General features: G+C 45.9%; 1 protein-coding gene across 1 annotated transcript in view; it reads left to right on the top strand.

The window, feature by feature from the left end:
• Nucleotides 1-2,570: 2,570 nt before the first annotated feature.
• The window catches only part of FAM117B (family with sequence similarity 117 member B), a 166,338-nt gene continuing 141,306 nt past the window's right edge, over nt 2,571-27,602 (top strand). The window contains exons 1-2 of the mRNA XM_033945975.1: nt 2,571-3,510; nt 15,269-15,420. Of these exons, the coding sequence (XP_033801866.1) occupies nt 2,880-3,510; nt 15,269-15,420 (783 nt within the window). The 5' untranslated portion in view covers nt 2,571-2,879. The remainder of the gene's footprint in view (nt 3,511-15,268; nt 15,421-27,602) is intronic.

Genomic DNA, 27,602 nt, shown 5'->3' with positions numbered 1-27,602 from the left:
TAGGCCAGTTACTGGGCAGACTTGTACGGTCTGTGTCTGTGCATGGCCGTTTGGAGGAGGATGGGCAGGGGAGGACTTCAATGGCTGGGAGGGTGTAGATGGGCTGGAGTAAGTCTTAACAGAGATTTTGGCAGTTGGAACCCAAGCACAGTACCGGGTAAAGCTTTGGATTCTCGCCCAGAAATAGCTAAGAAAAAAAAAAAAAATTTAAATTGAATCAGGTTGGGCAGACTGGATGGACCATTCGGGTCTTTATCTGCCGTCATCTACTATGTTACTATGTTACTCAGGAGTGTACTTAGAGTCAGAGTGGAGATCCAGCTGAAGAGCTTTCCCCATGTCAAAGACAAATCTCACAAATGAGGCAGACTTGGAGATACACGGTTCCTCAGGAGAAGGAGAGCGAGTCCTAGGAGCCACAGAATAGGATGAAGAAGCCTCTCTGGAATATTGAGAAGGAGGTTCAGAGTCCAGCACCATGGTTATTGAGGAAGCTCCACTAGCTGTGATAGGAGGCGTGAGAGAGTGTTTGCGCTTGAGAAACCTCGATGGTGAAGTCCCCGGGGTCCGAGGAATAGAGTGGGTCGAGGCAGGAGGAGAAAGCTCCCTCGGAGGCGGTCTCGATGGAGGAGTCTTCGACCTGGATGGGCTTCGAGGCGAAGCAGCAGGTGTAAAAGCTTTACGAGACTGAGACTTATTACATTACATTAGTGATTTCTATTTCGCCTGTTTAGTTTTTGAAGAAGCCTTGACAGCCCTCGATAAACGAGGCATAGAAGACTCAGTACTGGGAGGAGGAGAGCCCTTTTGCTTGAGAGAAGACTCCTGACTCTGCTTGGAAGCAAGATGCCTCGAATGCCTCGAGTGATGCCTCGATCGAGGTTCAGGAGACTCTGTCCCAGGAGGAGGCGAAGAGTCACTGGATGATAAGCGACGAGACTTTCGAGGTTTGCCTCGAGGTGCTTCGACAGGAAGCTCAGGCTGGCTCACAGGAAGCAGGATCGAGGCTGGGACAAGATGAACCATAACCGAGGAAATCTGTGTGGTCAAAATGGCTTTCAACATGTCCTCGAACATAGGCACCGAGACGAAAGGATCAGGTCTCGAAGGTGCAGCAGTGCGCTCCAAAGAGGGTGACCTCGAGGACGAGTATTCCCTATGTTTGGAGGCATGCTTAGCTGGAGGTCCCCGTAGAGGCTGGCAGGACCGTAGGCATGGCCTGAGACTTTGGAGGCTTCTTAGGAAGGGTACCTGAAGGAGAAACAGGAGACTTACCCACAGATGAAGACTTAGAAGGGATTGCAGTTGAGGCCGAAGTTGTCGAGGCCGAGGTCGAGGCAACCATGGGGGTCGAGGTCTTGGAAGTCGAGGCCGTCCCCGAAGCTGAGGTCGAGACCCTCTCAGCAGACTGTTCCATAGTGCCAACTAGTTGAAGAATCTTAGCACGGTGTCTGCGAAGGGCTTGAGGTTGAAGAGTAGCATAGCGTGAACAAGTGTTGGGGCAGTGTTCGGGACCCAGGCAAACAATACACCAACGATGAGAACGAGGTTCAGCGGCCAGGCCTAGGCCAAAAGGCGGTCGGCCAAAAAAGAAACAATAAAAGTTTTATTATTTATTTATTGTTTTTTAAATAAAAGATAAAGTATACGCGAGCACAGCGACTAAGAAAAATAACAAAGCCACAGTGCGAGAAGGCAACGAAGAGCTGCCTAGCTGAAGTGAAGAGGACTTCTCGGCTCCACGGAAAACATTAAACTGAGGTACCTCACAGGAGATGCGTGTCTATAGAGCTCTGTGAATTTCTCATTCCAAAATTATGTGATGTGATATAGTCCACTTTAAAGTCATATTTGCCTTCTCTGCCTCATTTAACTTGTGGGGGCATCTCTTCCCCTCCTCTCACCACAATGGTTGCTCCTCATTTGGAACTTAAAAATGCTGATGGCTCTGAATTTGCATAGCTGTCAGAACCTATTCTTTAAGCGTCATTGCCATCCTTGGGACAACTGACACCTGGGGCCTCTGCTTTCAGTTTTCTTGATGCTTAAGCTAGCTCTGTTAAAACAAACAAAAATATCTCTCTACAGCTAGAGGTTGCAGTTCTAAGTCTGTCAAGTTACAGTACTATATATGTGCTGCTACAGCCAAAAAGTTCCAAGAGCGTATCTCTGGACCAGAACATCCAGGAACTTTGTCTCCATCTAGTGGTGTGGTAGAGAGATACAACCCCACCTGGCTAGACTGCTTGAAAGTGATTTTAAAAAATATATAAACAAATATCACATTTGTAAAGAATAACAGTAACTACAAGGTGGTTTAGGTTTAGAAACCCACTATCTAAAGGCAATACATTGTGTAACTAGCTATTCACGATTGATAGCATCATCATTTGGGCTTCCTCCCCTGCACTAAATTCCGTCTTTGTTTTTAGTTGTAAAGTGAAAAAAAAGAGAGAGTAGTTACGCTCCTCAGACTGTCTCCGCTAGGTGATCTGTTGCCTCCGAGTTACATACACACTGGAGGCCTATTTTCGATGCTCGAATAGCTACTGTTGCTTTAAGAACTTCTCCCCCCTCCGCTAGAGCCCAGTTCGGTCCAGCTGTAAGCCAATAGGCGTGGACGCTGCTCCGGAGAGTTCTGACATCACACCAATGGGAGTCCTACGACCCGAGCACTATTGTTAACGAGCGGAACTGGCGGATTGCTGAGCCTGAAAGTGCCGCTCATTTGGGAGCGGGTCACAAAGTTCGGGCGTCTGGTTATTAGAACGCTGCATGTGCTCTCAGACTGTAATTCCCGTGTGTTGCCACTTCTGTGGCGGGGGACCTCTCGGGTCGCAGTCTCTTCTCTGGTCATTTGGCGTGGAGGAAAAGTGAAGATGTCCCAGCGAGTGAGGAAGAATGGGTCACCGACTCCAGCCACGGGTACCCCAGGAGTCAGCGGCCTTGGCGTAGGAGGAGCAGGAAGCGGTGGAGCTGCGGCAATGGGGGCGAGTAGCCGTTTGCAGCCCATGAGGGCAACAGTGCCGTTTCAGCTCAAACAGCAGCAACAACACTACGCAAACCTCGCGCGGCTCAATAGCAGTGGTTCCTCGGTCGCTACAGCGTCCGCAGGCGCCGCGCGTGTCCCCTCGCGCAGCAGTAGTCCAACACTCGGCAGCTCGGCTAACGGCAGCGCGCAGCCGCAGTCCGCTACATCTTCATCCCGCGGTAGCCCCACGGTGGGTACGCAGACGGATACAACGCCCCCAGCTCGCGGCAGCCCCACGCGCGGTTGTACTGGGGCGCGTGGTAGTCCTCCGCGCGCGCAGCAGCAACACCACTTTCTTCTTCCTCATCAGCCCATAGTGGGCAGTACATCCTCGCCGTGCTCCTCTCCCGTTCCTTTGTGGGCTGTAGAGGCTGCTGCTCCACCTTCCAGCGGTACGGGGAGAACTTGGCACCAGCGGCGATCTCCTGAGCACCGGAGCTCACCCGAGAGGAAGAGCCCCAATTCTCCAGCTTCCAGAGGTACTCTAATGTGATATATTCACTTGCTCTCTTTGTGCACACCCAGACTTATAGCAGCTTATGCCCCGACTTGTTTTTTTATGTCAAGTTACAGGCTAGTTTCTGCAAGCTATAAAGGAAAACCTATCTCGTCGCACTTGTTTTTTCTTTTAAAGTTTCCCAAAGTTCCCCGTGCTGGCAGTTACATAAATTAACGTTGGCAGCTAAGTATTTTCGTTGTTTTAAAAGGTCTTGTGATTAAAATGCTGGGTTATAATTGTTATTGCTAAATTCATCCAGTGTCTTAATATTAACAAGATTACCTGTATGTTGATCAGTCAGATCTGTTGTGGGAAGAACTGCCATAGAGGGACAGACAGTAGGTCCAACAGTGGCCAACCCAAGTCCCCAGTACCTAGCTAGATCTCAAGTAGTAAAACAGATTTCATGCTGCTTATTCTAGGAATAAACAATGGATTTCCCTAACTATGGACTTCTCTTTTAGGAAATTATCCAAACCTTTTTTTAAACCCTCCTAAGCTAACTGATTTCACCACATTCTCTGGCAACTAATTTGAGTTTAATTCACATTATCCCAGGACAAGCAGGCAGCATATTCTCAACATGTGGGTGACATCATCCATGGAGCCCTGTAGCGGACAGCCTTGCAACAGACTTGCTTGTAGAACTTTCAAAGAGTTCAAGTGCTGCACCGCGCACGCACGAGTGCCTTCCCGCTGAACATAGGTGAGGTACTATAGTTCTCAGTTTTCCGTGGAGCCAGAAGCACCTGTTTTTCAGCTCTGCCGATTTTTGAGTTACCTTCTCGCACTGCAGCTTTCTCTTTTTATTTATTTCTTTTTCTAGTCGCTGTGCAGCGCGTCTCATTCAGAAAAAACCCCAATAAACTTATTTTTTTCTTTTTTTTTTCCGGCAGGGCTCAGGCGCTGCCGCTGGCCCTTGTTTCCTTGTGGCCGTATTTTTTTCCTATGTCCCGGCCTCTTACTGGGTTTAAGAAGTGTAGCCAGTGTAATCGGGCGATTTCTCTCACCGACCCCCCCATCGTTGGTGTATCAAGTGCTTGGGGCCTGAACATTGTCCTGAGTCCTGCCTGTGCTGTGCTACCCTTCAAAAACGAGCTCTCCGGAAGCGTCGTGCCAAGATCCTGGAGTTCTTCGGTCCTATGGAGTCGCCTGCTGAAAAGGCCTCGACCCCCATGGCGGCCTCGTCGTTAAAGTCCTTGACTTCGAGCAAGTCCTCCTCGTCTGCTGTGCCTCTGAAGGTCTAATCCTCAGGCAAATCTCCTCTTCCATCCGCAGGTATGCTACCTAAGAAGCCTTCAGCTGATTCTCAGGCAATCCAGGCAACGAGTGCAGTCGTGCCAGCCTCTACGAGACCTCCTTTGAAGTGTGCCTCCAAACATAGGGAATACTCATTTTCGAGGTCACCCTCTATGGAATGCACTGCTGCACCTTCTAGACCAGAGTCATTGGTCTTGGGTGCCTGTCTTTGAGGACATGCTGCAAGCCATCTTGACCACGCAGCTTACCTCTGTTTTGGCCAAGCTTGCCGCTGCCTCAACCCTGCTTTCTGCGAGTCAGTCTGAGCATACTGTTGAGGCACCACGAGCAAAACCTCGTCGGTCTTGACCTTTGTCCTCCAGTGACTCCTCATCTTGTCCTTCCAGGTCCGGGTCTCCAGCTACTCAACCTGTTCGAGACGTGGTGGAGAAGCCTCGATCAAGACCTCACTCGAAGCATTCCTCATCCTCGAGGCACCTAGCTTTGAAGAAGAGTAAAGAGTCTCCTCGGAAGAGTACTGAGTCTCCTATGCCCTTCCAAACCCAGGTATAGATCTTGAACTCCGAAGATTTCAACGCCTCGTACTTCTCCGCCTTGAGGCCCATCTAGGTCCCGGACTCTTCTATCGAGACCATCTTCGAGGGACCCTCCTTCGCCTTTCTCTAAGAAGCATGAGTTGAGGCTGTCAATTCTTCATACTCCTGGGACTTCTCCATCGAGACTCCTTAAACATAAGCACTCTCTGACTCCGCCTATATCACACAGCAGAGCTTCTTCTGTGACTCTTACGTTGGATACAGACCTCCCTTCTCAGTACTCCAGGGAGGCTTCTTATTCAGTGACGCTTCAGTCTCGCTCTGCTTCTCCTCCTGACGACTCTTCGGCTTCCAAGTCTACATCTTTTCAAGATTTATCTTTGACATGAGTAAGGCTCTTCAAGTTGATCTTCAGTCTGAGTCTAAGTATACTCCTGAATATTTGGCTGAGATGGAGTTGCCACATCCGCCAAAGGACACCATGAGGCTTCCCATGAATCCTGTTTTGAAACAAACTTTTCTCAGGAATCTCGAGACTCCTTATTCAATCCCGGCTATCTACTCTAAAATGGAATCTCATTACCGCATGGTTCCTTGTAAAGGGTTTGAGAAGCCGCAATTGTCTCACCAATCTTTAGTGGTGGAATCATCTCTTAAAAAATTTAATCCCACCAAGGTTTATGTTGCGGTCCCTCTGGGCAGAGAAGGCCACACGATGGATAAATTTGGATGCCGTCTCTATCAAAATTCCATGATGATAAACAGGATCTTGAATTACAACTTCATGTTCACATCCTACCTGAAGTACTGCATTAAGACCATGCCCTATTTTTTCCTGATATGGCTGAGCACTAGCTGCCTGCATTTCAACAACTTCAGCTGACCCTTTCACAAATATGTCTCTTCATACTTCAAGCCACTTATGATGCGTTCGAAATGTCATCTCGGGTCACTGCTTTTGCTGTGGCAATGTGACGTCTGGCTTGGCTGCGCATTGTGGACATGGACCCTAATTTACAGGATTGTCTAGTCAATTTACTGTACCAAGCTCTTTGACGACTCCATTGAGGCTGCCACCAAGCGCATCTCAGAGCATGAGCGGTCCTTTTCCTCTTTGATTCGGCCTAAGGCTAAACCTTCAGCTTCCAAGCCTTATAGGCCTCCTCCAGACCTCCACCTAGGAAACAACCACAGAAGTAACGTCAGCAAAAACCCCAGACTCCTGCTGCAGCTAAACCTGCCCAGTCTTTTTGACAATCTAAGTCTGAGCATAACGCCTGCCTTCATCCATCAGACTTCTCTCCTCCCCATAGGAGGTCTGCTCCATCATTTTTACCAACAATGGGAGCAGATTACATCAGAACTCTGGGTCCTCACCATCACCCAAGAGGGTTACTCGCTTCAATTGCTTCAAATTCTACCATATCTCCCTCCAAGAGAATTTCCTTCCAGCATGTCGCCACTTCCCCTTCTTTAGGAGGCTCAGGCTCTTCTTCGCCTCCGAGCTGTCGAGGAAGTCCCCTTGACCCACTGGCTTTTATTCCCGTTATTTTCTAGCCCCAAAGAAAACGGGGGATTTGTGACCTATCCTGGACCTCAGAGCTCTCAACAAATTTCTTGTCAAAGAAAAGTTTTGCATGCTCTTTCTCTCAACACTGTATCCCCTGATGGATCAAGGTGATTGGTTATGCTCCCTAGATCTCAAAGAGGTTTATACTCGTATTCCAATTCATCCAGCCTCTCACAAATTCCTTAGATTTAGGGTGGGGAATCTCCATATTCAGTACCGGGTCCTTCCTTTCAGTTTCGCCTCATCTCCCAGAGTCTTCACGAAGTGCTTGGTGGTGGCTGCAGCCCTGCGGACACAGGGCCTTCAAGTCTTTCTATATCTGGACAACTGGCTCATCAAAGTATCGTCTCAACAGGAGGTTATTGTAGCGACCCAACAGACTATCACATTTCTTCAAAGCCTTGGGTTCTAAATTAATTTTCCAAACTCCCAGTTACATCCTTCCCAAACTCTACAGTATATTGGAGCCATACTGGACACTGTTCAACTTAGAGCATTCCTGCCTCAATCATGTCAAGACATTCACCTTTGTCAACAAGTGTCTTCCCTCACATCACTCTCGGTAAGGCACATGATGATTCTTCACATGGCTTCTACCGTTCACGTGACTCCTTTTCCAGACTTCCTCAGAATATCTCAGTGGACCCTGGCATCTCAGTGGCAGTAAGCTTGCAACCCACTTTCTCAACACATTACAGTGACTCCTTTGTTGAGACAGTCTCTCCACTGGTGGATGCTCTCTTCCAATCTTTCCAGAGGTTTCACACGTCCCCTCATCAGAAGATCCTCACGGCAGATTCTTCAACCTACGCTTGGGGGGCTCATCTCGGTACTCAAGGCCATTGGTCCAGCATGGATCATCAGTGTCGCATCAATCTGTTGGAACTCAGAGCTATCTTCAATGCTCTCAAAACTTTTCAGAATCTTCTTCATGACCAGGTAGTTCTCATTCGAACAGACAACCAAGTCGCCATGTACTATGTCAACAAGCAGGGGGGAACAGGATCTCTCCCTCGTTGTCAGGAAGCTCAAAGAGTATGAGACTGGGCGATCCATCACCACTCCTTCCTGAGAGCTGTTTACATCCAAGGGCAGCAAAACTGTCTAGTGGACAAATTGAGTCATCTTCTACAACCTCACGAATGGACACTCAATTTCTTGCCTCTACATCACATTTTTGCTCAGTGGAGAACTCCTCAGATAGACCTCTTTGCGTCTCCCCACAACAACAAACTGCCTCTGTTCTGCTTCTCAAGGCAGATGCTTTTCTTCTGGAATGGGCGAATCAGTTTCTCTATGCGTTCCCTCCATTCCCTCTGATTCTCAAGACTCTTGTCAAACTCAAGAAGGAGCATGCCACCATGATTCTGATAGCTCCTCAGTGGCCCAGACAACCATAGTACTCCCTTCTACTTCAGCTCGGCACCAGGGAGCCTCTACTTCTACCAGTATTTCCCTCTCTGTTTACACAGAATCAAGGGTTTCTGCTTCATCCCAACCTGCAGTCTCTACACTTAACAACTTGGTACCTCTCAACCTAACTGCCCATTCTACAGTTCTCTCAATTTGTAGAGGACATTCTAGAGGCTTCCAGAAAGCCGTCCACTAGGCAGTGTTAAACCCAGAAATGGACTAGATTTTCTACTTGGTGTACTACTCATCACAAGGAGCCGCAATCTACCTTCTTGTCTCCAGTTTGAGATTACCTGCTGCACTTATCTCACTCTGGCCTCAAATCCACATCTATTAGAGTCCACCTAAGTGCCATTGCTGTTTTTCATCAGTCTATCGAAGGGAAATCCTTTTCTGCTCATCCTGTGGTTTCCAAATTTATGAAAGGACTTTTCAGTGTCAACCCACTTCCAGTGGTTTGGGATCTCAATCTTGTTCTTACTCACTTGATGAAGCCTCCATTCGAACCAATAGATTCGGCTCATCTTAAATATCTCACTTGGAAAGTGGTGTTTCTCATTGCACTCACCTCTTCTAGATGAGTCAGTGAGCTCCAAGCTCTAGTGGGAGACCCACCTTTCACAGTATTCCATCATGATAAGGTGGTCCTCTGTACTCATCCAAAATTCTTACCTAAAGTGGTTTCGGAATTTCATCTCAATCAATCCATTGCTCTTCCAGTGTTTTTTTTTCCAAAGCCTCATTCTCATCCTGAAGAAACAGCTCTTTGTACTCTGGACTGTAAACATGCTTTGGCTTTCTATTTGCAATGCACTCAACCTCACAGAACTGTTCTTCAACTTTTTATCTCCTTCGACCCAGATAAGTTGGGGCATCCTGTTTCCAAGTGAACCATCTCCAACTGGATGGCTGCTTGTATCTCTTTCTGCTATGCTCAGACTGGTCTCCCTCTGCAGGGTTGAGTCATGGGCCATAAAGTTAGAGCTATGGTGGCGTCTGTAGCTTTCCTCAGATAACTCCTATTGAGGAAATCTGCAAGGCTGCCACTTGGTCCTCAGTTCATACATTCACCTCTCATTATTGTCTGGATACTTTCTCCAGACAGGATGGCCATTTTCACCACGCAGTTTTACAACATTTATTCTCCTAAATTGCAAACACTCCCACCATCATCCCGTTCTGGTTAGCTTGGAGGTCACCCACATGTTGAGAATATGCTGTCTGCTTGTCCTGGGATAAAGTTGTTATCCAGAGACAGCAGGCAGATATTCTCACAACCCACCCGCCTCCCCTGGTTGGCTTCTTAGCTAGCTATCTGAACTGAGATATCTCTCAGGAGACGCACGACCTATGTTTGGGGGGAAGGCACTCGAGCATGAGTGGTGCAGCACTCACAAACTCTTTGAAAGTCTGTTTGCGAAGCTGTCCGCTACGGGGCTCCGTGGATGACTTCACCCACATGTTGAGAATATCTGCCTGCTGTCCCTGGATAACAACTGTTACGGTAAGTAACTGCTTTATGTGAAGAAATATTTTCTCCGCTTTGTTTTAAATCTACTACTTAGTAGCTTCATCTCATGCCCCTAGACCTAGTAATTTTGGAAAGAGTGAACAAGCGATTCAGATCTACCCTTTCAACTCTACTCAGTTGTGCTGCCCAATTCACGATTAAAATTGATTCATCAATTCACTTCGTGTGAATCGGTTCAAATTGATTTGTCGTTGTAAAAAATCAGCCTCCCTATTCTGTGACTGAACCTCCCCCTTCGCTCCCTAAAGCAGGAGCGGCAGCGATACCTCTTGCTGGCCTGCCGCTCCTGCTTTAGGGGGCGGGGGAGGGTCAGTCAGGAAGTACTGCAGTGTCCAGCTTCCCCCTTGACCTCCCGCTCCTACATTTACCTAATTAGAGCAGCGGAGCAGCCTGCAGAGAGGACTGCCAGTGCTGTAGCAATCCTTGCAGGCTGCCATAGGCCTCTGGAGCTGTAGTTCCCTCTGTCGCAATCCTGCCCCTGATGTCAGCTCTGGAGGCTGATGGCAGCCTTCAAGGATCACTACAGCACAGGCGATCCTCTCTGCAGGCTGCTCCGCTGCTGTAATTAAGACAAGTCCAAGGGCAAAATGGCAAGGATGCCCATCTTTCTTCAATAAAGTCCTTGTGGTCTTTGTAGGAGTCTCACCTGTGTGCAACATCCCAGATCTTACTGTTCAGATTCCTGCCGCCTGATCTCTTTCCTCTGGTATTTCACGGTGAGGACACAGAACCAGGATACCAGCAAATTAGGATATGAAACGATCGGAGAGATTCCAGGGACACTACGTTTCAATGAATGCACCTGTCTTCTCGCAAGTGAGACATGTTTTAGACAAAGAATTCAAACCTCAGACAATTTTTTTTCACCACTAGAGAGAAGTATTTATTGTAATAGCTGTCAACTGCTCTTGCCAGTGTTTTGAAAGATGAACTATTTTCTGGCTATAAATGAGCCCAACCTATGGCTTACAGTCACTACGTTTAACCATTTCCTATCATAATAAATTTTACGTTATGCTGGTTCCAATCGTAATTATTTTGGCAAAGTTTTGTATTATTCACCGTTATCATTTACGGCTATTGTAAACATAATGTAATTAAGTCATAAGTCTGTAAATTCAAATATTTTGTGTTCCTGGCTCTTTATTAGTATGGGACATACGATGGCTACGACATTTTTGGAATGTCCCGTCATCCAGGACACACGATAGGAAAAGGTTAAGGAATGGAAAAGGTCAAGAGTGGACGAAAACTAGAATAAGCACAAACAACATCAACGCATGTGCCATAAGGCGGTAAAAGGGGCCAAAAGAGACTACGAGGAAAAAATAGCCAAGGAAGCGAAAAACTTCAAGCTGTTCTTTCGATATATTAAGGGGACCGTTGGATGACCATGGAATAAAGGGAATGCTAATGGAGGACAAAGCAATCGCCGACAAACTGAACACATTTTTTTTGCATCTGTATTTACCGAAGAGGATATACATAGCATACCAAAACCCATCAGGCTATATGCTGGAAATGACGACTGAAAGCTGACAGGATTGACGGTCAGTCTAGAGGAGGTGTTTAGGCAGATTGATAGGCTTAAGAGCGATAAATCCCCGGGACCGGATGGCATCCATCCGAGGGTCATCAAGGAATTGAATGGGACCATAGTTGAACTGCTTCAACTAATAGCCAATCTTGTCAATCAAATCGGGAAAGATTCCGGAAGACTGGAAGGTGGCGAATGTTATGCCGATCTTCAAGAAAGGTTCGAGGGGAGATCCAGGTAACTACAGACCGGTGAGTCTGACCTCGGTACCAGGAAAGATGGTAGAGTCGCTGATAAAGGACCGCATCATTGATCACCTTGACGGACACGGGCTGATGAGGAACAGTCAGCACGGTTGTAGCAAAGGCAGCCCCTGAAAAAATCCCACTCTATAGAAAAATCCCATCTAGCATACAAATTCCTATTAAAGGCTACAAATTGCTTTCGGATTTGAGATTCCGTGGTAATGCATACCCCCATACTGTTTTTCAATAGCCGAATGACCTGTTTCTGTTCAGATCAGTGGTGAAAAAGTGCAAAAACAGAAAAGATTGCTGTTAAGCAAACTGAAGTCAGCATGGGCCTGAAATTGGGTTCTCAAAGTTCTGTGAGCTTTGGCCAAAGTGGTGTGTCACAGTCAGTTCATCAGGGACTCATTCAGTCTGTGTCTGCACAATCCACCAGAATGTGAAACTTATGCTTTCAGCAATTGCAGTTCCAGATGACTGCAAGGTGCTTCTGAATAAAACTGTCTTGTGATATGAACTCATGTTGCAGCGGTGTGAAATATGTCCTGGGCAGATCCCTCTGGAGTATTTTACTGAGTTCTTTGGTAAACATGACCCAGATGATATCATTGAATTTTTTTTTTTTCACTCAACATGTCCAATTATTCATTTTTTTAAAAACTTACAATAAGTGTAACAGTATTTATAGCATTTAAAATTCAAATGCAACACTTAATATTCTGTTAAACATTATATCAGACTTTATTCCCCCTCTCCCCTAATCAGTTACACTCTTAAAATTCCAGAAAACCTATCATAAACCCCATTCTTATATACCTTATTTAATGTTCAAATCAATAAAAATCCCTTCCCTCCCCTCCACCTATCCTGGATATGTATTTTTAAGGGAAAAGGAAATATTCAATCATTTAAGTGGATTCACACTGATCGGGATACACTGGAAACTCAATGGTTAATCTCGGAGAGAGTGAGAACCAGAAGGCCTTGAGCATGCGCAGATGCTCAAGGCCCAGGCAAGAGGCAGGAACTTCTTGCACCAGCACGTCCTGTGGGCTGCGTGCCAGTGCCAGATGGGGGGTAAGATTGAATGCTATTTGGGCAGGGGGTGCAGGTTCGTATAGGAGGCGGGGAAGAGCGATGCCGGTTCCCGGGGGTGGAGGGGAGCAGCTCTGCTGGCCTCGGGGGGGGGGGGGGGGGGGGGGGGGGGGAACATATCAAGCAAGTTTCCCTTACTTCCGATGGGGAAACTAGCTTTGATATACGAGTAATTTGGTTTACGAGCATGCTTCTGGAACAAATTATGCTCGTAAACCAAGTATCCACTATTTTATTTTAAATTTCTTTGCACAACCTTGTGTTTTTAACCATATGAAGTGTTCAGTACCATTCCAATTGCATGCGAGCTGCTGCTAGTTGTTACTAGGGACCATCATAACACTTCCAAGTCCCCTTACCCCCCACATAAACAGTGAGTATAACATTTAACCAGGGCAGTGCTCTTACCTGCTTAGTTGCAGGTACTACAGCACCCCAGCAGAACTTCTTAGAACTTGTATAGTTTTTCAGCAGCGCTGCAGGTGGACAAATCTGTGTGAAACACCCTGTGTTACTTGTGTGATAAACTTGCTGCTTTAAACATAAACACGCATACACCAAATAATATTTTAATCCCATAGCTTAAACAGACACCTAATTTCACTCCCTTCAATCTGTTGTCCATAAACTAATCATACTTGAATATACATAATACTCATTCTAAAATTAATAAACTCTATTCTGCCCCCAGACAGGTAAACCCATAGGTCCACATCCACTGGAACGTATGCATTCATCATGTTCTGCAATCAATGTTCTCCTGCTCATTTGACATTTGCTTTTCTTTGACACGCATTCCTGATTGGTAAGTCCCGACTTAGTGCAGGAAGAGGCGGTCGGAGCATACAGCGAGTGATTTTCTGCTCTCTCCTGCCTCTCCAACTGCCCTCTCCAGTCTCCCCCATGAAAAACTGTATTTGCGGTTTTTCAAGATTCACGGGGGTCCTGGAACAGAACCCCTGCGCATATTGGGGGAGTACTGTATTGCAGTAATCAAGCTGGCTTAAGAGTCTGTACCAAAACTCTAAATGATGAAACATCAAAATACACCCTAACGGACCGAAGCTTCCAAAGAGTAAAGAAACCCTTTCTGTTCATAGACAACCCCGCGAAAGACAAAGGCACGCGCCGACAACTGAGCGCAAGACGGAGGCGCGCGCCAAAGAAAATTACAGTTTTTAGGGGCTCCGAAGGGGGGTTTTGTTGGGGAGCCCCCCCAGTTTACTTAATAGAGATTGTGCCGGCGTTATGGGGGGTTTGGGGGGTTGTAACCCTCCACATTTTACTGTAAACTTAACTTTTTCCCTAAAAACAGGGAAAAAGTGAAGTTTTCAGTAAAATGTGGGGGTTACAACCCCCCAAAACCCGGCGCGATCTCTATTAAGTAAAGTGGGGGGGTTTCCCCACACACACCCCCGTCGGAGCCCTAAAAACAGTAATTTTCTGTGGTGCGCGCCTCTGCGCTGCGCTCAATTGTCTGCGCGTGCCTTTGTCCCGGTGCACTTTTGACCTGACACTTGACCAAAGAGTCAATCTGGATCTTCATAGTCAAGCCCTGGTCCAATATTATTCCCAAAACCTTAATAGTAGAATGAATAGGATAGCTGAATTTATTTTTACACAATCATGTATTAGTATCAAACGGGCGTGGTGACGCTACAAAAACTTCATTTTTTCTGAGTTAAGCTTCAGTCTAAATTCAGTCATCCATTGTTCCATTAGACCTAATACTTATGTTGCTTTAGGAATAACTTCAGAAAGAGTAACTAGCAAATGGAATAATGATCGTAAAATCATCTGCATAACTAAACAGCTTTATCCCCAGCTGGGACAATTGCGCACCTAATGATGACATAAACGTTAAAGAGCGATGGGGACAACGGTGAACCTTGCGGAATGCCAGATGAATTATTCCAAATACCTGAAAGATCATTATTGAAACGAACTTGATAGGTGCGAGACATGAGAGAGCCCCAAAACCATTCTAACCCATCTCCTCTAATACCAATAGCATCCAACCATTGCAGCAATTTCCCATGTAGAACTCAAATTTAGAGCTCATATCAAATTGCATGATCAAGGCATTAAGACCTTTACTAAACATAGAATGTAAATTGTCGAAAATAGCCGCAATTACTGTCTCGGTACTAAATAAAGGTCTAAAACCAGATTGAGATTCATGCAAGAGAGAAAATTGATCAAGATATTCCATTAGGTGAGAATGGACCAATCCTTCCATAATTTTTACAAAAAAATGGAATGGATGTTACTGGTCTATAATTAGTGATTAATGCTAATGATTATTTGGGGCTTTAGGGGATTGAAGTTATTATAATATGACCATTATTAGTGAGGAATTTTCCATTCTTTAAATTATCAGTCAGATAATTCAACAAATTCCATTTAAAATCTAATGGAGCTGATTTCATAATTTCCGGTGGACAAGAGTCCAAAACATAATATGATTTAGTACAGACTGCTATGTTTATTAACAGAGAGATCATTATCCAGATAAGAACCTAATCCTTTTTTATTTTTATTTTGACAGTTGAGAAACTACGCCAACCTTCAGCTAGCCCTTCTAATATCATTCGTCGCACTTCCTCATTGGAAACCCTTGCTGCTCCTTACCTCTCTGGGCATTGGCCTCGTGACAGCCATGGGCAGTTGGCTCCAAGTATGAGAGATAAATCCACACAGGTAAGTGTTTAGCTTTTTCTTGGCTTGATTTGTATGTATTACATATTTTTTGTTTTTCATAGGTTTGTTCATGCATGCTTAAGAATATCTTCCTTCAAAGCCCATGTAGCATCTTTTTTTTTTTTTTTCTTATGAGGCAAAATGCCAACATTACTTGTATGTAGGCTGCACAGGAAAACCAATTCCCTTCTAGAAACCTTAAATGAATCAAAATTTTAGGAGTATTTTTCATGGTGTGTGTTTGAGTAAGCAAAGTACATTCTCACAATGTTTGTGAAGGATGTTCAGGCAAAAATGCTCAAAAGTAATCTTGGCATCAGCTCACCGTTCTGCACAAATGGGGTTATTCATTCCTACCAACATGAGGAGGTAGAGAAAAGACTCAGTTCTACCAATGACATCACTGGATAAGCTTTGGTGCCCCCTGGAAAATTCCAGTGTTTTTCTCTATCTTCAGCAGATGGTAGGTTGCTGTCTGGTGCCCCTTTGTCCCTGGCCTAACTCCCCACTTTGCTGGTCATGACTGCACAGCATAGTTGAGGCCAGTGGTCTCAAACCTGTGGCCCGCCAGGTACTATTTTGAGTCCCTCGGTATATTTATCATAACCACAAAAGTAAAATAAAAGTTTCTTGATTGTATTTCTATTTAGCTATAAATTACAATATTATAAGAACATAAGATTTGCCGCTGCTGGGTCAGACCAGTGGTCCATCGTGCCCACCATTGCCCTATTTGAGTCTAACCTTACCTGCGTATGTTCTGTTCCAGTAGGAACTTATCCAACTTTTTCTTGAATCCCTGAAGGATGCTTTCCCCTATAACAGCCTCCGGAAGAGCATTCCAGATTTCTACCCCTCTCTGGGTGAAGAACTTCCTTAGGTTTGTATGGAATATTTTCCTTTCTAACTTTAGCAAGTGCCCTCTCGTTCTCTTCACCTTGGAGAGGGTGAACAATTTCTCTTTCTCAACTAAGTCAATTCCCTTCAATATCTTGAATGTTTCGATCACATCCCCTCCCAATCTCCTCTTTTCAAGGGAGAAGAGGCCCAGTTTCTCTAGCCTCTCATTGTCCGGCAATTCCTTCAGTCCCTTAACCATTTTTGTTGCTCTTCTCTGGACCCTTTTTCATGTACTGCAACCAGTGTTGGATGCAGTATTAAAGGTTGGACATACCATGGCCCGGTATAATGGCCAAAAGGAAAGATTTATAAATATAAAGAGTTTTACCTCATGCAAAATTGTTATTTCTTTAAAAAGACATTAACTATTTTTTCTGAGGCCCTCCCAAGTACCTACAAATCCAAAATGTGGCCCTGCAAAGGATAGTTTGAGACCACTGGTTTAGCCTAAGGACTGCTCCTAGGCTTACATGGGGGTCCTGAAAAGTACTCAGCCCAACTAACTTACTAAATTCTGAGCATTATTTTGTCACTGTTGCTGAAAGGAGTATTTTATTTTATTAAGTGCCAATTTGTAGAATCATAATGCTATGTTTTGACATTTGTTTCAGAACATTGATTGAATCATGTCAACAAAAAGTGGGATTTTCAAGTGTGAACTCTGAGCCATCATGAAGTTCCTATTCCTGGAGAAGAAAACTCCAAAGGAAATCCAAGAATATATTATGCAAACATTGAGTAACAAATGCCCATCATACTCCACAGTGAAGAAGTGGTGTACAAACTTTCAGCATGGAGATTTTGAGACCGAAGATGCAGCAAGGTCTGGAAGGCCTAAAATGGTGTTAGGTTCTGAAATTGTTGTGTCCGTGACCTGATTTTGTTCGATTGTTGATTATTGGTTAAAACAATTGCTGAGACACTACAGAGTCCAGGGAACGTGGTGTTGGGTGTATAATCCACAAGCAGCTGGTTATGTAGAAGCTGTCAGTCCATTGGGTGCTCAAAAGTTTGAATACTGATGAGAAACGACATTAGCTAGATTGTGAGCCCACCGGGACAGAGAGGGAAAATGCTTGAGTATCTGATTGTAAAAAAACCGCTTAGATAACCTTGATAGGCGGTATATAAAATCCTAATAAAACTTGAAACTTGAGTGAACACTTCCAAGTTGATTTTATAGCATTTTTAGGGAACTGGTTCCAACTTTTTGGAATGACTAGTTACTATTGATGAAACATGATTACATCATTATGGTTCTGAGACAGAACAGTCTATTCCAGGGGTGTCCAGCCTGAGGGCCGCATGTGGCCCCATTGAAGTATTTTGTGCGGCCCCTGTCGAGGGCAATGCTGTGTTTTCTTCTGTTGCCCCTGGGTGATTACATCGTGCCGGCTTCCTCCTCTGTCTTGCTGCAGCATTTGCGCGGCCCCAGAAACATTTTTTTCGACCAATGTGGCCCAGGGAAGCCAAAAGGTTAGACATCCCTGGTCTATTCAATAGCAGCACTCAGGATCTCCAAGGGCAAGGAAATTCAAGACCCAAAAGTCAGCAGGAAAGGCCACCCTTCTGCAACAATGTTTGGGATCAGGAAGGTGTTGTAATGACCCGACTATTTCCCAAGGGGCCAAACAGTTAATTCAGAATACTACTGTAACTTGCTAAGCTGATTAAAGGAGGCATTGAAAGAAAAAAAGGAGAGGGAAAGCTGTGGAAGGTAGTTCTCTTCTTGCAAGACAATGCACTACCTGCTCGCAACAATGGATGTGTTGATGCAGTTAGGGTTTCAGTGCATAGACCATCCACCCTACTCGTCAGATCTTGCTCCACCTGACTATTTTCTGTTTCCAAACCTTAAAAAAAGTTTGAAAGGGTGACAATTTTCAAGTGATTTGGAGATGATTGCAGCAGCAGAGCAGTATTTCAGTGACTAGACATAAGACTATTTTTTGGAAGGGTTACAGAAACTTCAGAGACAAAAAATATCTCCCATCACTCTAACCACCACCCAATGAGCTCCCAATCAACGACTTCGGAAATACCCACCTATATCATCTTTTTATCTGTGATCTAGAATGTACTGTAATTTCTTCTACACTACACCCGATTTAACCGATCGAGTTGACATGTATTACCTCTGTAAAATGCATTATCTTCTATTATATGTAATATCTTCTGTAATAAGTATTATCTTCTGTGAAATTGTAGTATCATAACTCATTACTGTTCCTGTAACTTACTCTTATCCTGAAATGTAACTCTACTGGAATGTCCCAGATATTTTCTATATTGTAATCCGCCTAGAACCGCAAGGCACAGGCGGAATAGAAATCCCTAATGTAATGTAATGTAATGTGCCAAATGTATTGAACTTAGGAGTGAATATGTGGAATAACTTGTAAGTTTCATGGCTCCATCTCATTCCCTTCTTGGTTGGGCTGAGAACTTTTCAGCACCAGCATCCCCTCGTATGGATCCCGTGCCTAGTTGGGCACGGATCTTGGCTTCACAGCCCTGATTTCTGTGACTTTAGGCTTGTCCATTGGGACCTTGCCTGGGAATGAATCCCCACCCCACCTTGCCTAGCACCCTTGTTAGGTAGACACTCCCTAGGTTTCATCTTTTTTTTTTTTTTTTTTTTAGCCTCTCAGCTCTTTGTATTTGTAAGAGGAGTGTGTGGCGCAGTGGTTGGATCTACAGCCTCAGCACCCTGGGGTTGTGGGTTCAAACCCCGCGCTGCTCCTTGTGACCCTGGGCAAGTCACTCAGTCCTCCATAGCCCCAGGTACGTTAGATAGATTGTGAGCCCACCGGGACAGAGAGGGAAAATGCTTGAGTACCTGATTGTAAAAAAACCGCTTAGATAACCTTGATAGGCGGTATATAAAATCCTAATAAACTTAAACTTAAAACTTAAACTTAAACTTAAATTGAGGATTTTGCTACTACTGCATCTTGAAAAACTCTGTGGAGGACAAAAAAGAGCAGCACATAGCTTAATTTGGGAGAAATCCCTTTTAAGGGTGAGGGTTTTCCCTAATTAGTACATCATTCTAGAAGAGGTATGCAGGCAGATTGATAGGTTTAAGAGTGATAAATCCCCAGGACCAGATGGAATCCATCCGAGGGTCATCAAGGAACTGAAAGGGACCATAGCTAAACTGTTTCAACTAATAGCCAATCTGTCGATCAAATCGGGAAAGATCCCAGAAGACTGGAAGATAGCGAATATTATGCCGATTTTCAAAAAAGATTCGAGGGGAGATCCGGGAAACTACAGACCGGTGAGTCTGACCTTGGTACCGGGAAAGATGGTAGAGGCGCTGATAAAGGACCGTATCATTGATCACCTCGATGAACATGGTTTAATGAGGACCAGCCAGCAAGGTTTCAGCAAAGGCAGATCTTGCCTGACGAACTTGCTGCACTTCTTTGAGGGAGTAAAGAGGTGGATAGACAAGGGCAACCCGGTCGACATTGTATATCTGGATTTTCAGAAGGTGTTCAACAAGGTTTCGCATGAAAGACTACTTCAGAAAATTGCGAGCCATGGAATCGAGGGTGAAATACTCACGTGGATTAAAAACTGGCTGGAGCATAGAAAACAGAGTGGGGGTAAATGGACAATACTCAGACTGGAAGAGTGTCGCCAGCGGGGTGCCGCAGGGCTCGGTGCTTGGACCCGTGCTCTTTAACATCTTTATTAACGATCTGGACATTGGTACGACGAGTGAGGTGATTAAATTTGCGGACAATACAAAGTTATTCAGAGTAGTGAAGACACAGGGGGATTACGAAGATCTACAAAGTGACATAATCAAGCTTGAGAAATGGGCAGCGACATGGCAAATGAGGTTCAATGTGGATAAGTGTAAAGTGATGCATGTCGGTATCAAAAATCTCAAGCACGAGTACAGGATGTCCGGGGCGGTACTTGGGGAGACCTCCCAGGAAAGGGACTTGGGAGTTCTGATAGACAAGTCGATGAAGCCGTCTGCACAATGTGTGGTGGTGGCGGCGAAAAGGGCGAACAGAATGCTAGGAATGATAAAGAAGGGGATCACGAACAGATTGGAGAAGGTTATCATGCCACTGTACCGGGCCATGGTGTGTCCTCACCTGGAGTACTGCGTACAGCACTGGTCACCGTACATGAAGAAAGACACGATACTACTCGAGAGCATCCAGAGAAGGGCGACTAAGATGGTTATGGGGTTGGAGGAGCTGCCGTACAGCAAAAGATTAGAGAAACTGGGCCTCTTCTCTCTCGAACAGAGGAGATTGAGAGGGGACATGATTGAAACATTCAAAGTACTGAAGGGAATAGACTTAGTAGATAAGGACAGGTTGTTCACCCTCTCCAAGGTAGGGAGAACGAGAGAGGGCACTCTCTAAAGTTGAAAGAGGATAGATTCCGAACAAATGTAAGGAAGTTCTTCTTCACCCAAAGAGTGGTAGAAAACTGGAATGCTCTCCCGGAGGCTGTCGTAGGGGAAAACACCCTCCAGGGATTCAAGACAAAGTTAGACAAGTTCCTACTGAACAAGGACGTACGCTGGTAGGGCTAGTCTCAGGGCGCTGGTCGTTGACCAAAAGGGCCGCCGTGTGAGCGGACTGCTGGACGTGATGGACCACTGGTCTGACCCAGCAGCGGCAACTCTTTTATGTTCTAAGGGAATCCTCCTAACTCTTGGGCAAGGCCTCCTGCTTGCCACGTGGTGGAATGAGATAGGCCAGGACAGTTGGGAGATATGTGCATCTGCCATGTAGTAGAGCATTCTGACTGAGCTGGGATCATGGATTATTTTTGCAGTGTGTAAATGTGGACTCAGTCTGTTTGTCTGTCTCTCTTCTCTGAATGAGCATTTACATGTGCTATTCCCTTCCCTCCTTCAGCTTGAATGGATACGTTTCTGTGTGCCTGCAAGGCACATTGGCAGATTGTTTTCTTTCTCTTCTCTCAGACTGGGAAACCAAATCTCTCCACCCTAGGTCCTTTGGGGGGGGGGGGAATAGTTCCTGGCCCTTTCTTAAGATGTCTTTTTCCAACATCAAGTGTGTAGACCAAAGGACTCGGGCACTGCACACTGCACACTGCAAATAAAATCAATATAAAAAGCTTATCCTTCCGGCTTCCTGATGTAGTGTAGCAAAACACAGACTGTGTTGGAGCCGTGAACTGACCTTTTCAGATAAGTGGTCTACTGTTAAACAGCTTTTGTAGAGCCATAACATTTGCCACTCCAGTAGAAGCGAGAATCCTTGCTCCATGCAATGTGTTTTGATTTAAATTCAAACACCTTTCCATTGACATTGTAACGCTGCTGTGGCACATTGCTGAAGAGCTTATGAGCACATTTAAATATTTAAAAGCCTTTAAGTGTTATATGATGATATAATTTGAGAAACTTGCCCAGTATTGATGAGAGGGGGGTCTTTTGTGTTTTGTTCTATTTTGAAAGTATTGCCCCCTCAAGTGGACTAATTTAAAATCCCCGGTCTATTTGGATCAAACTTGCATCCATCTTTGCCGTTAAGTGAAGGAGAGAAAAACAGTCAATGGATAAGAAGGCACTGGAGTGGAAACATAGTGAAAAGCACAGAAAAATAAATTCACCAGACAACAAAGGAGATCAGTTATGATCTTGCATCTCTCTGTTCTTCCTCAGGGTCTCTCCCCCTCTGTCTCTTCTGTCCAGCATCTGCCTTCTGTCTTTTCCCTTTGGTCCAGGCCTCTCACTCTGTCGTTCTTCTGCTTACAACACCCCACCCCCCATGTCCAGCACTAAGTCTAATAAGTGCTCTAAAAATGAGCATCAGTTCAGTGTCCAAAGAGCACATTATGCAGCTAACCAAGGAAGGCAAGGTCACCTATGCTCCTAGTCACTGTCCTGACCTTCCCTCAGAAAAGCCAAAACTAATAACCAGAACAGAAAGCCACCAGCACACGTTTAAGACTGAGCGCTCTCAAGGTAGGCCCTGCACATAATTTCTGAGTGCCTCCAGAATATCACAGGTCATAGGTCCAGAATCTGCCATAATACAGACCTTTGCTGAAAATTGGACTGTAAAACGGACTCCCTTGTAGTGCAGTTCCACACAGTATGGCGCCAAAGCTCTGTGACGTGCAGCGACCTCAACTGAAAATCTTTGAAGAGTAGCACTTTGCTGCCCTGATAGTTCAAGGACCCTTTTTCTGTACAGAGTCATCAATCGCTCTTATTAACGAAATTCAGACTTTGGGCCATTACTTTGTGAGGCTGTTTCTCTTCATCTCTGTAAGGGCCTAAGCGATTTACCCACTCCACTTTAACACACGTGCTAGATGGGGCCAGGCCCACTGCCTCTGGGAGCCATTTTTTCACCATCAACCACAGTTCTGAGTCTTTAATGGATTCCGCCAGCTCTTACAATGTGAACATTATTTCAACTACCTCTTTTCCTGGTTCTCGATCCGGGCATGCAGCATTTTACACTATGCTTTTGAGGTCACATACCTGTGCCTCCATCGAGGTTGTCCTGTCCTGTCCTCATACTGCAATATACGCTTTTCCACATTGCCAATCCCCATCCCCCTGGGGCCCTCACGATGGGCAGGGCCTTACCTCCACTGCTTCCCGCACCCAGCGAGAGAGGTCATCTTCCGTGCTGACCGCCGCTTATCGAGGACCAATGTTTAAAGTTGATTATGGCAGCTTGCAGAGCGAAATTAGCAGGCTGCCATTGGCCTCTGCATCATGTTCCCTTTTACCATGGTCACGCCTCTCCTCTGATGTCAGGGGCGGGACCGCGGCAGAGGGAACGTGCTGCGGAGACTGATGGCAGCCTGCCGTAATTAACTTTAAAGGTGAAACTAGGGGGAAATCCAGAGGACGCTGAGGGGGAAGCGTTTTACAGACGACGCTGAGAGGGAAGCCAAGGAAGACAGCCGGGCGCTCACCTAAATTAGCTGGGCGGAGCGCCTGGCTAAAAGATGCTAGGGAGAACACTGGCTGTGTATATTGTGTGTTTATGAAAAATGAATGGAAAAAATTGCATTACAATTAGTAAAGGGGGTGGGATCCTGAGCAGAGCTTGAGTGGGCCTAGGGCGGAGCATGGGAGGTCTGTGGTTGGGGTACTCAGTTGATATTTGTTAGGCTTAAGGGGTACTTAGCTTGAAGTAGTTGAGAAACTGCTGTAGGCAATCAGCCGGCTCCAGCGCCTCTCCTTCTCTTCGGCCCTCTTCCCTGCTGGCACCCCCTAATGGTGTCTCGGGGCCCGTCTGGAGGGCCTCTGCCCATGCGCGGACGTTGACGTGATGATGTCACGCATGTGCGTGATGTCATCACGGCGACATCCGCGCACTTCCGGGTGCTTCAAGCCATGGCCACTACCTTTAGTGTGCCCCAGCTCGAGAAAGTTTGAGAGATACTGCTCTAGCTCATGCCATGTTGGTAGTTGTAATACTTTCATAAAGCATCTGGTATCCCATGATGGTGGTGTTATGCATTTGTCTTGCTTCTGCACCACCTTCCTCAGTTTGACTTTCTCAGCCTTTACCCAGGTTGAATTCAGGGGATCAGATGACTACCATCTCTCACCCTCTAGGTGAGATATGCAACTCTTGAAAGTTGATCATGCCCCAGCTCTGTGTGCTGCTTCAGCTTCCGCTCTGGCTTTCTGTGTGCTGCTTCAGCTTCCGCTCTGGCTTTCTGTGTGCTGCTTCAGCTTCTGCTCTGGCTTTCTGTGCGCTGTTCCAGCTTCCGCTCTGAAGTGTTCGTACATAATCCCATATTGGGATGTTGAGCACAATTCTTTCTCTGTTTTTTAATTGTTGGATGGGGAGTACAGCTTCAGCTCTGGGGTATAGTGCATAATCCCATTTTCTAGTGCAAAATACCTACAAGTCTTGACCAATGGGTTACTTAGCTTTACTCGCTAGTTTGGTGTAGAAGACATCCTGTAGATCATTTTAGCTCTTCCTCCTGTGACTCTGCTCTGAGCTTCCCAGGTCTTCCTTCTATACACAAGTTGGAAGGTATGTTTGTGTCTGTCTCTGGTCTTTGCTCTGTTCTACAGATTTTGTTTTGTTTTTTCTAAATTTTCATTTTTTGACCACTTTGAGGATTTTTATTGAGGTTGAGGTACCCAGAACTCCTGGGTCAGCTCTGTCTCAGTGGAGACACAGACACAATGTGTAGTCTGTAGCCAGGAGAGAGACCCTGTTGCAGGGTCAGCCTGTTATAACTCTTCTGTGTCTCAAGGACCGTTCCCCTTGGAGCGTTGCTCACCCTTTGGTTCTTTGGACGGGGCTTTAGCATAGGCTGTTTGCAAGTGTCAGTCCGAAGGACTATCTGGCACTGGCTACATTCCCCCCCATCCCTCCAAAAGAGGACCAGGACTATAGTGTCCAGGGATTCGGGCTCAGACTGGGTCAGTCTGAGTGTCAGCAGGAAGAAACAACCTGTGTCCTTTTTTTGAATTCTTTTTTTTGTTTTAACAGCAAGTCTCCACCATTTTCCAGCCTGCATCTGAGCTGAGAGAGGCACAGCACTAGCTGCGCTTTGAGTACTCCCTATTGATTCCTGTGAGGTTCGGGGGGGGGGGGTTTGGCTTAAATTAAATTTTTTGGGATTTCTGGGCTTAGATTTTAGGCTCACCTCTAAAAACCCCTTCCACAAAATTTTTGGCACATTTGCCTGGCTCCCCTGTGCCATTTTTTTGTGACCTCATACAACTGTGGCAGCTATCTTAGATTCATCAGGCCAATTTTTTAAAGGCTCTGCTTCAGAAAACTCTTGTTTTGGGTTAAAAATGAGAAAGATGGACTCCTAATAGTTTGATTCTTGAATCATGCCAAGTTTGTGCAAGATGGGCACCTGAGGAGTGTCCATGTACCATGTACTGTGGAGCATGTGAGGGGGGGACAGGTGCCAAGTTCACAACCCTCTCTGGTCAACTGAAGACCTCTGAATCACAGAAGAGTAGTTTTCAAAACAAATCTCCCCCCATAACAATCTTGGATAACATCTTCATCTGCAGCGAAACACAGGTTCATAGAGCCTGTGGCAGGGGTTCCAATTTTGGAGCAATAAATAATACCATGTCTTCTCTCTTTGATCCAGTAATTGTCCTCATCCCTGAAACGTTGCCTTTGTTTTGGTCTGATTCTTTAACCTTTCCAACCTGAACCTCTCATTTTGTCCCTCTTGTGTCAGAGGGAACATGCTATCATATGGAGAGCGGCCTGCGAGGTTCACTACAGCCGTTCGTGAACCTAAGTAGGCCGCTTTGAACAGGAGCGGCAGCAGCGGAAGCAACCATGGGTGGATGGAGGGAGGGGAAGCGAAAAAGAAGGGCTATGGAGCAGGCAGGAAAGAGGGCTGCTTTGGGGTGAGGGGTGTGCTGGGGCCAGACAGCAATCGGGGGGAGGAACAGTTGGGGGGCCATGAAGCAGGCAGGCATTGCACAACAGGGGGAAAGGGGGCTGCTTTGGGGGGAGAGTTGTGCTGGGGGCAGACAACAATCGGGGGGGAGGGAGGAACAGAAGGGGGGCCACAAAGCAGGCAGGCATTGCACAACAGGGGGAGAGGTGAAAGGGGGCTGCTTTGGCAAGCAGGGGGGGCCAGGGAGTCAGACAGAAAGAAAGACGCACAGACAGGGGACCTGGGAGAGACACAGACACAAAGAATGACAGACAGACAGCGTCCAGGGAGAGAGACAAAAAAAAAAAACAACACACCATACATACAGACATCTACTCTAGCACCCGTTAATGTAATGGGCTTAAAGACTAGTTATGAATAAACCGCTATATTCCTTACCTATATCTCTAATAAAATGTGAATTTACCCTTATTCGTATTCTATGAAAACACACTGAATGTATCGCTGTAACCTGGTCTGGGCTGTTGGAGAGGATGGGCTAAAAAAACAAAATAAATAAAATAAAGAATGAGATGCCTTTGCTCCCTGAACAAGATTCTTCGGATGTGGAGGATGCAGGCTCATGGAATGGATCTTAGGATTCAAAATCCATTCTATCTCTGACCAGGGGGGATCCTAAAGTGTGCTGACTTTTCAAACCAGCAGCCTCATGGAGTAGATCTCAGGATCCAAAATCCATTCTATCTCTGATCAGGAGGATGATCCTAAAGTGTGCTGGCTTTTCAAACCAGCAGTCTTGCTAGAGATTATCTCAGAGTTGAGTGTTTTGCATCTAGATGCCCCAGCATCTGCCTCTGCTCAAAGATCTGTCATGAGCAGTTCTAAATCCCAGTTTGAATGATTGTTTTCCCTCCCATCTGGAGAAGTGGGGTGCCGCGGAAGGTCCCCTGTGGGTAGCCTGGACCATAACAAAGTTATACCCGCTAGCACCAGATTTTCAGGCATTCTTAATGCAGCCTAAGATTCTTTGGTGGCACAGGTCACCAGGCACACCTACCTTCCTAGTTGAAGGAGTGGTCCTCAAGGATACCCAGGGCCGCAGGGTGGACTTTGTTGGCCTGAGGCTCAACTGCAAGCACTGTCTGTGGTGCATGTGGCAGGAGAGAAGAATGTACAGACTGACTTTCTTAGCAGACAGACAGTGGTCTCTGTCCAGGAGATCCTTTGACAGAATGGTGAAGTTCTGGGGGACTCCCAATGCTCGACCTCGTGGCATCAGCAGCCAACAAATTTGTTTATTGTATTTGATATATTGCTTATTGAAGCCTAAGCAGTTTCCATACAAATTTCTCACTTCTTCAGTCAGACATGAGACAGGAAGTGCCAGGATGGATACACTAGTTCAGCCTTGACTGTGAATGAGTCTGCTGTATGTCCTTTTCTGTGTGACCCTTGATCAGCAGGTTAATGAGAATTGCCAAGCATCTGGGGCTGGTGATTCTGGTCACTCTGGATTGACCAAGACTCCCAGAGCACAAAGACCTTATACGCCTACAGAATGATCAGCATTTCAAAGCTGCCGATACATCTGGGGCTGCTTTCTCAAGGCTCTGTGATCCTGGAGGATCCAGAATATTTTGGACTTACGGCATGGTACTTGAGCGCATACATTTAGCGCACAAAGACTATTCAAAAGTGGTGTTTGCTACCGTCCTTAGATCCAAGGAGCCAGCTACGGTTTCTGCATATGTAAAGGCTTGGAAGGCCTTCCAGGACATAGAAACATAGAAGATGACGGCAGAAAAGGGCCTTAGCCCATCAAGTCTGCCCACTCTAATGGCCCACCCCCCTTGATTTTACCCCCCTAGAGATCCCACATGTGTATCCCATTTCCTTTTAAAATCTGGCACGCTGCT

Source organism: Geotrypetes seraphini, chromosome 5, assembly GCF_902459505.1.
Source record: "Geotrypetes seraphini chromosome 5, aGeoSer1.1, whole genome shotgun sequence".
Taxonomy (NCBI): Eukaryota; Metazoa; Chordata; class Amphibia; order Gymnophiona; family Dermophiidae; genus Geotrypetes; species Geotrypetes seraphini.
The sequence above is the reverse complement of the archived record's forward strand: the minus strand, read 5'-3'. Positions and strand labels throughout refer to the sequence as shown.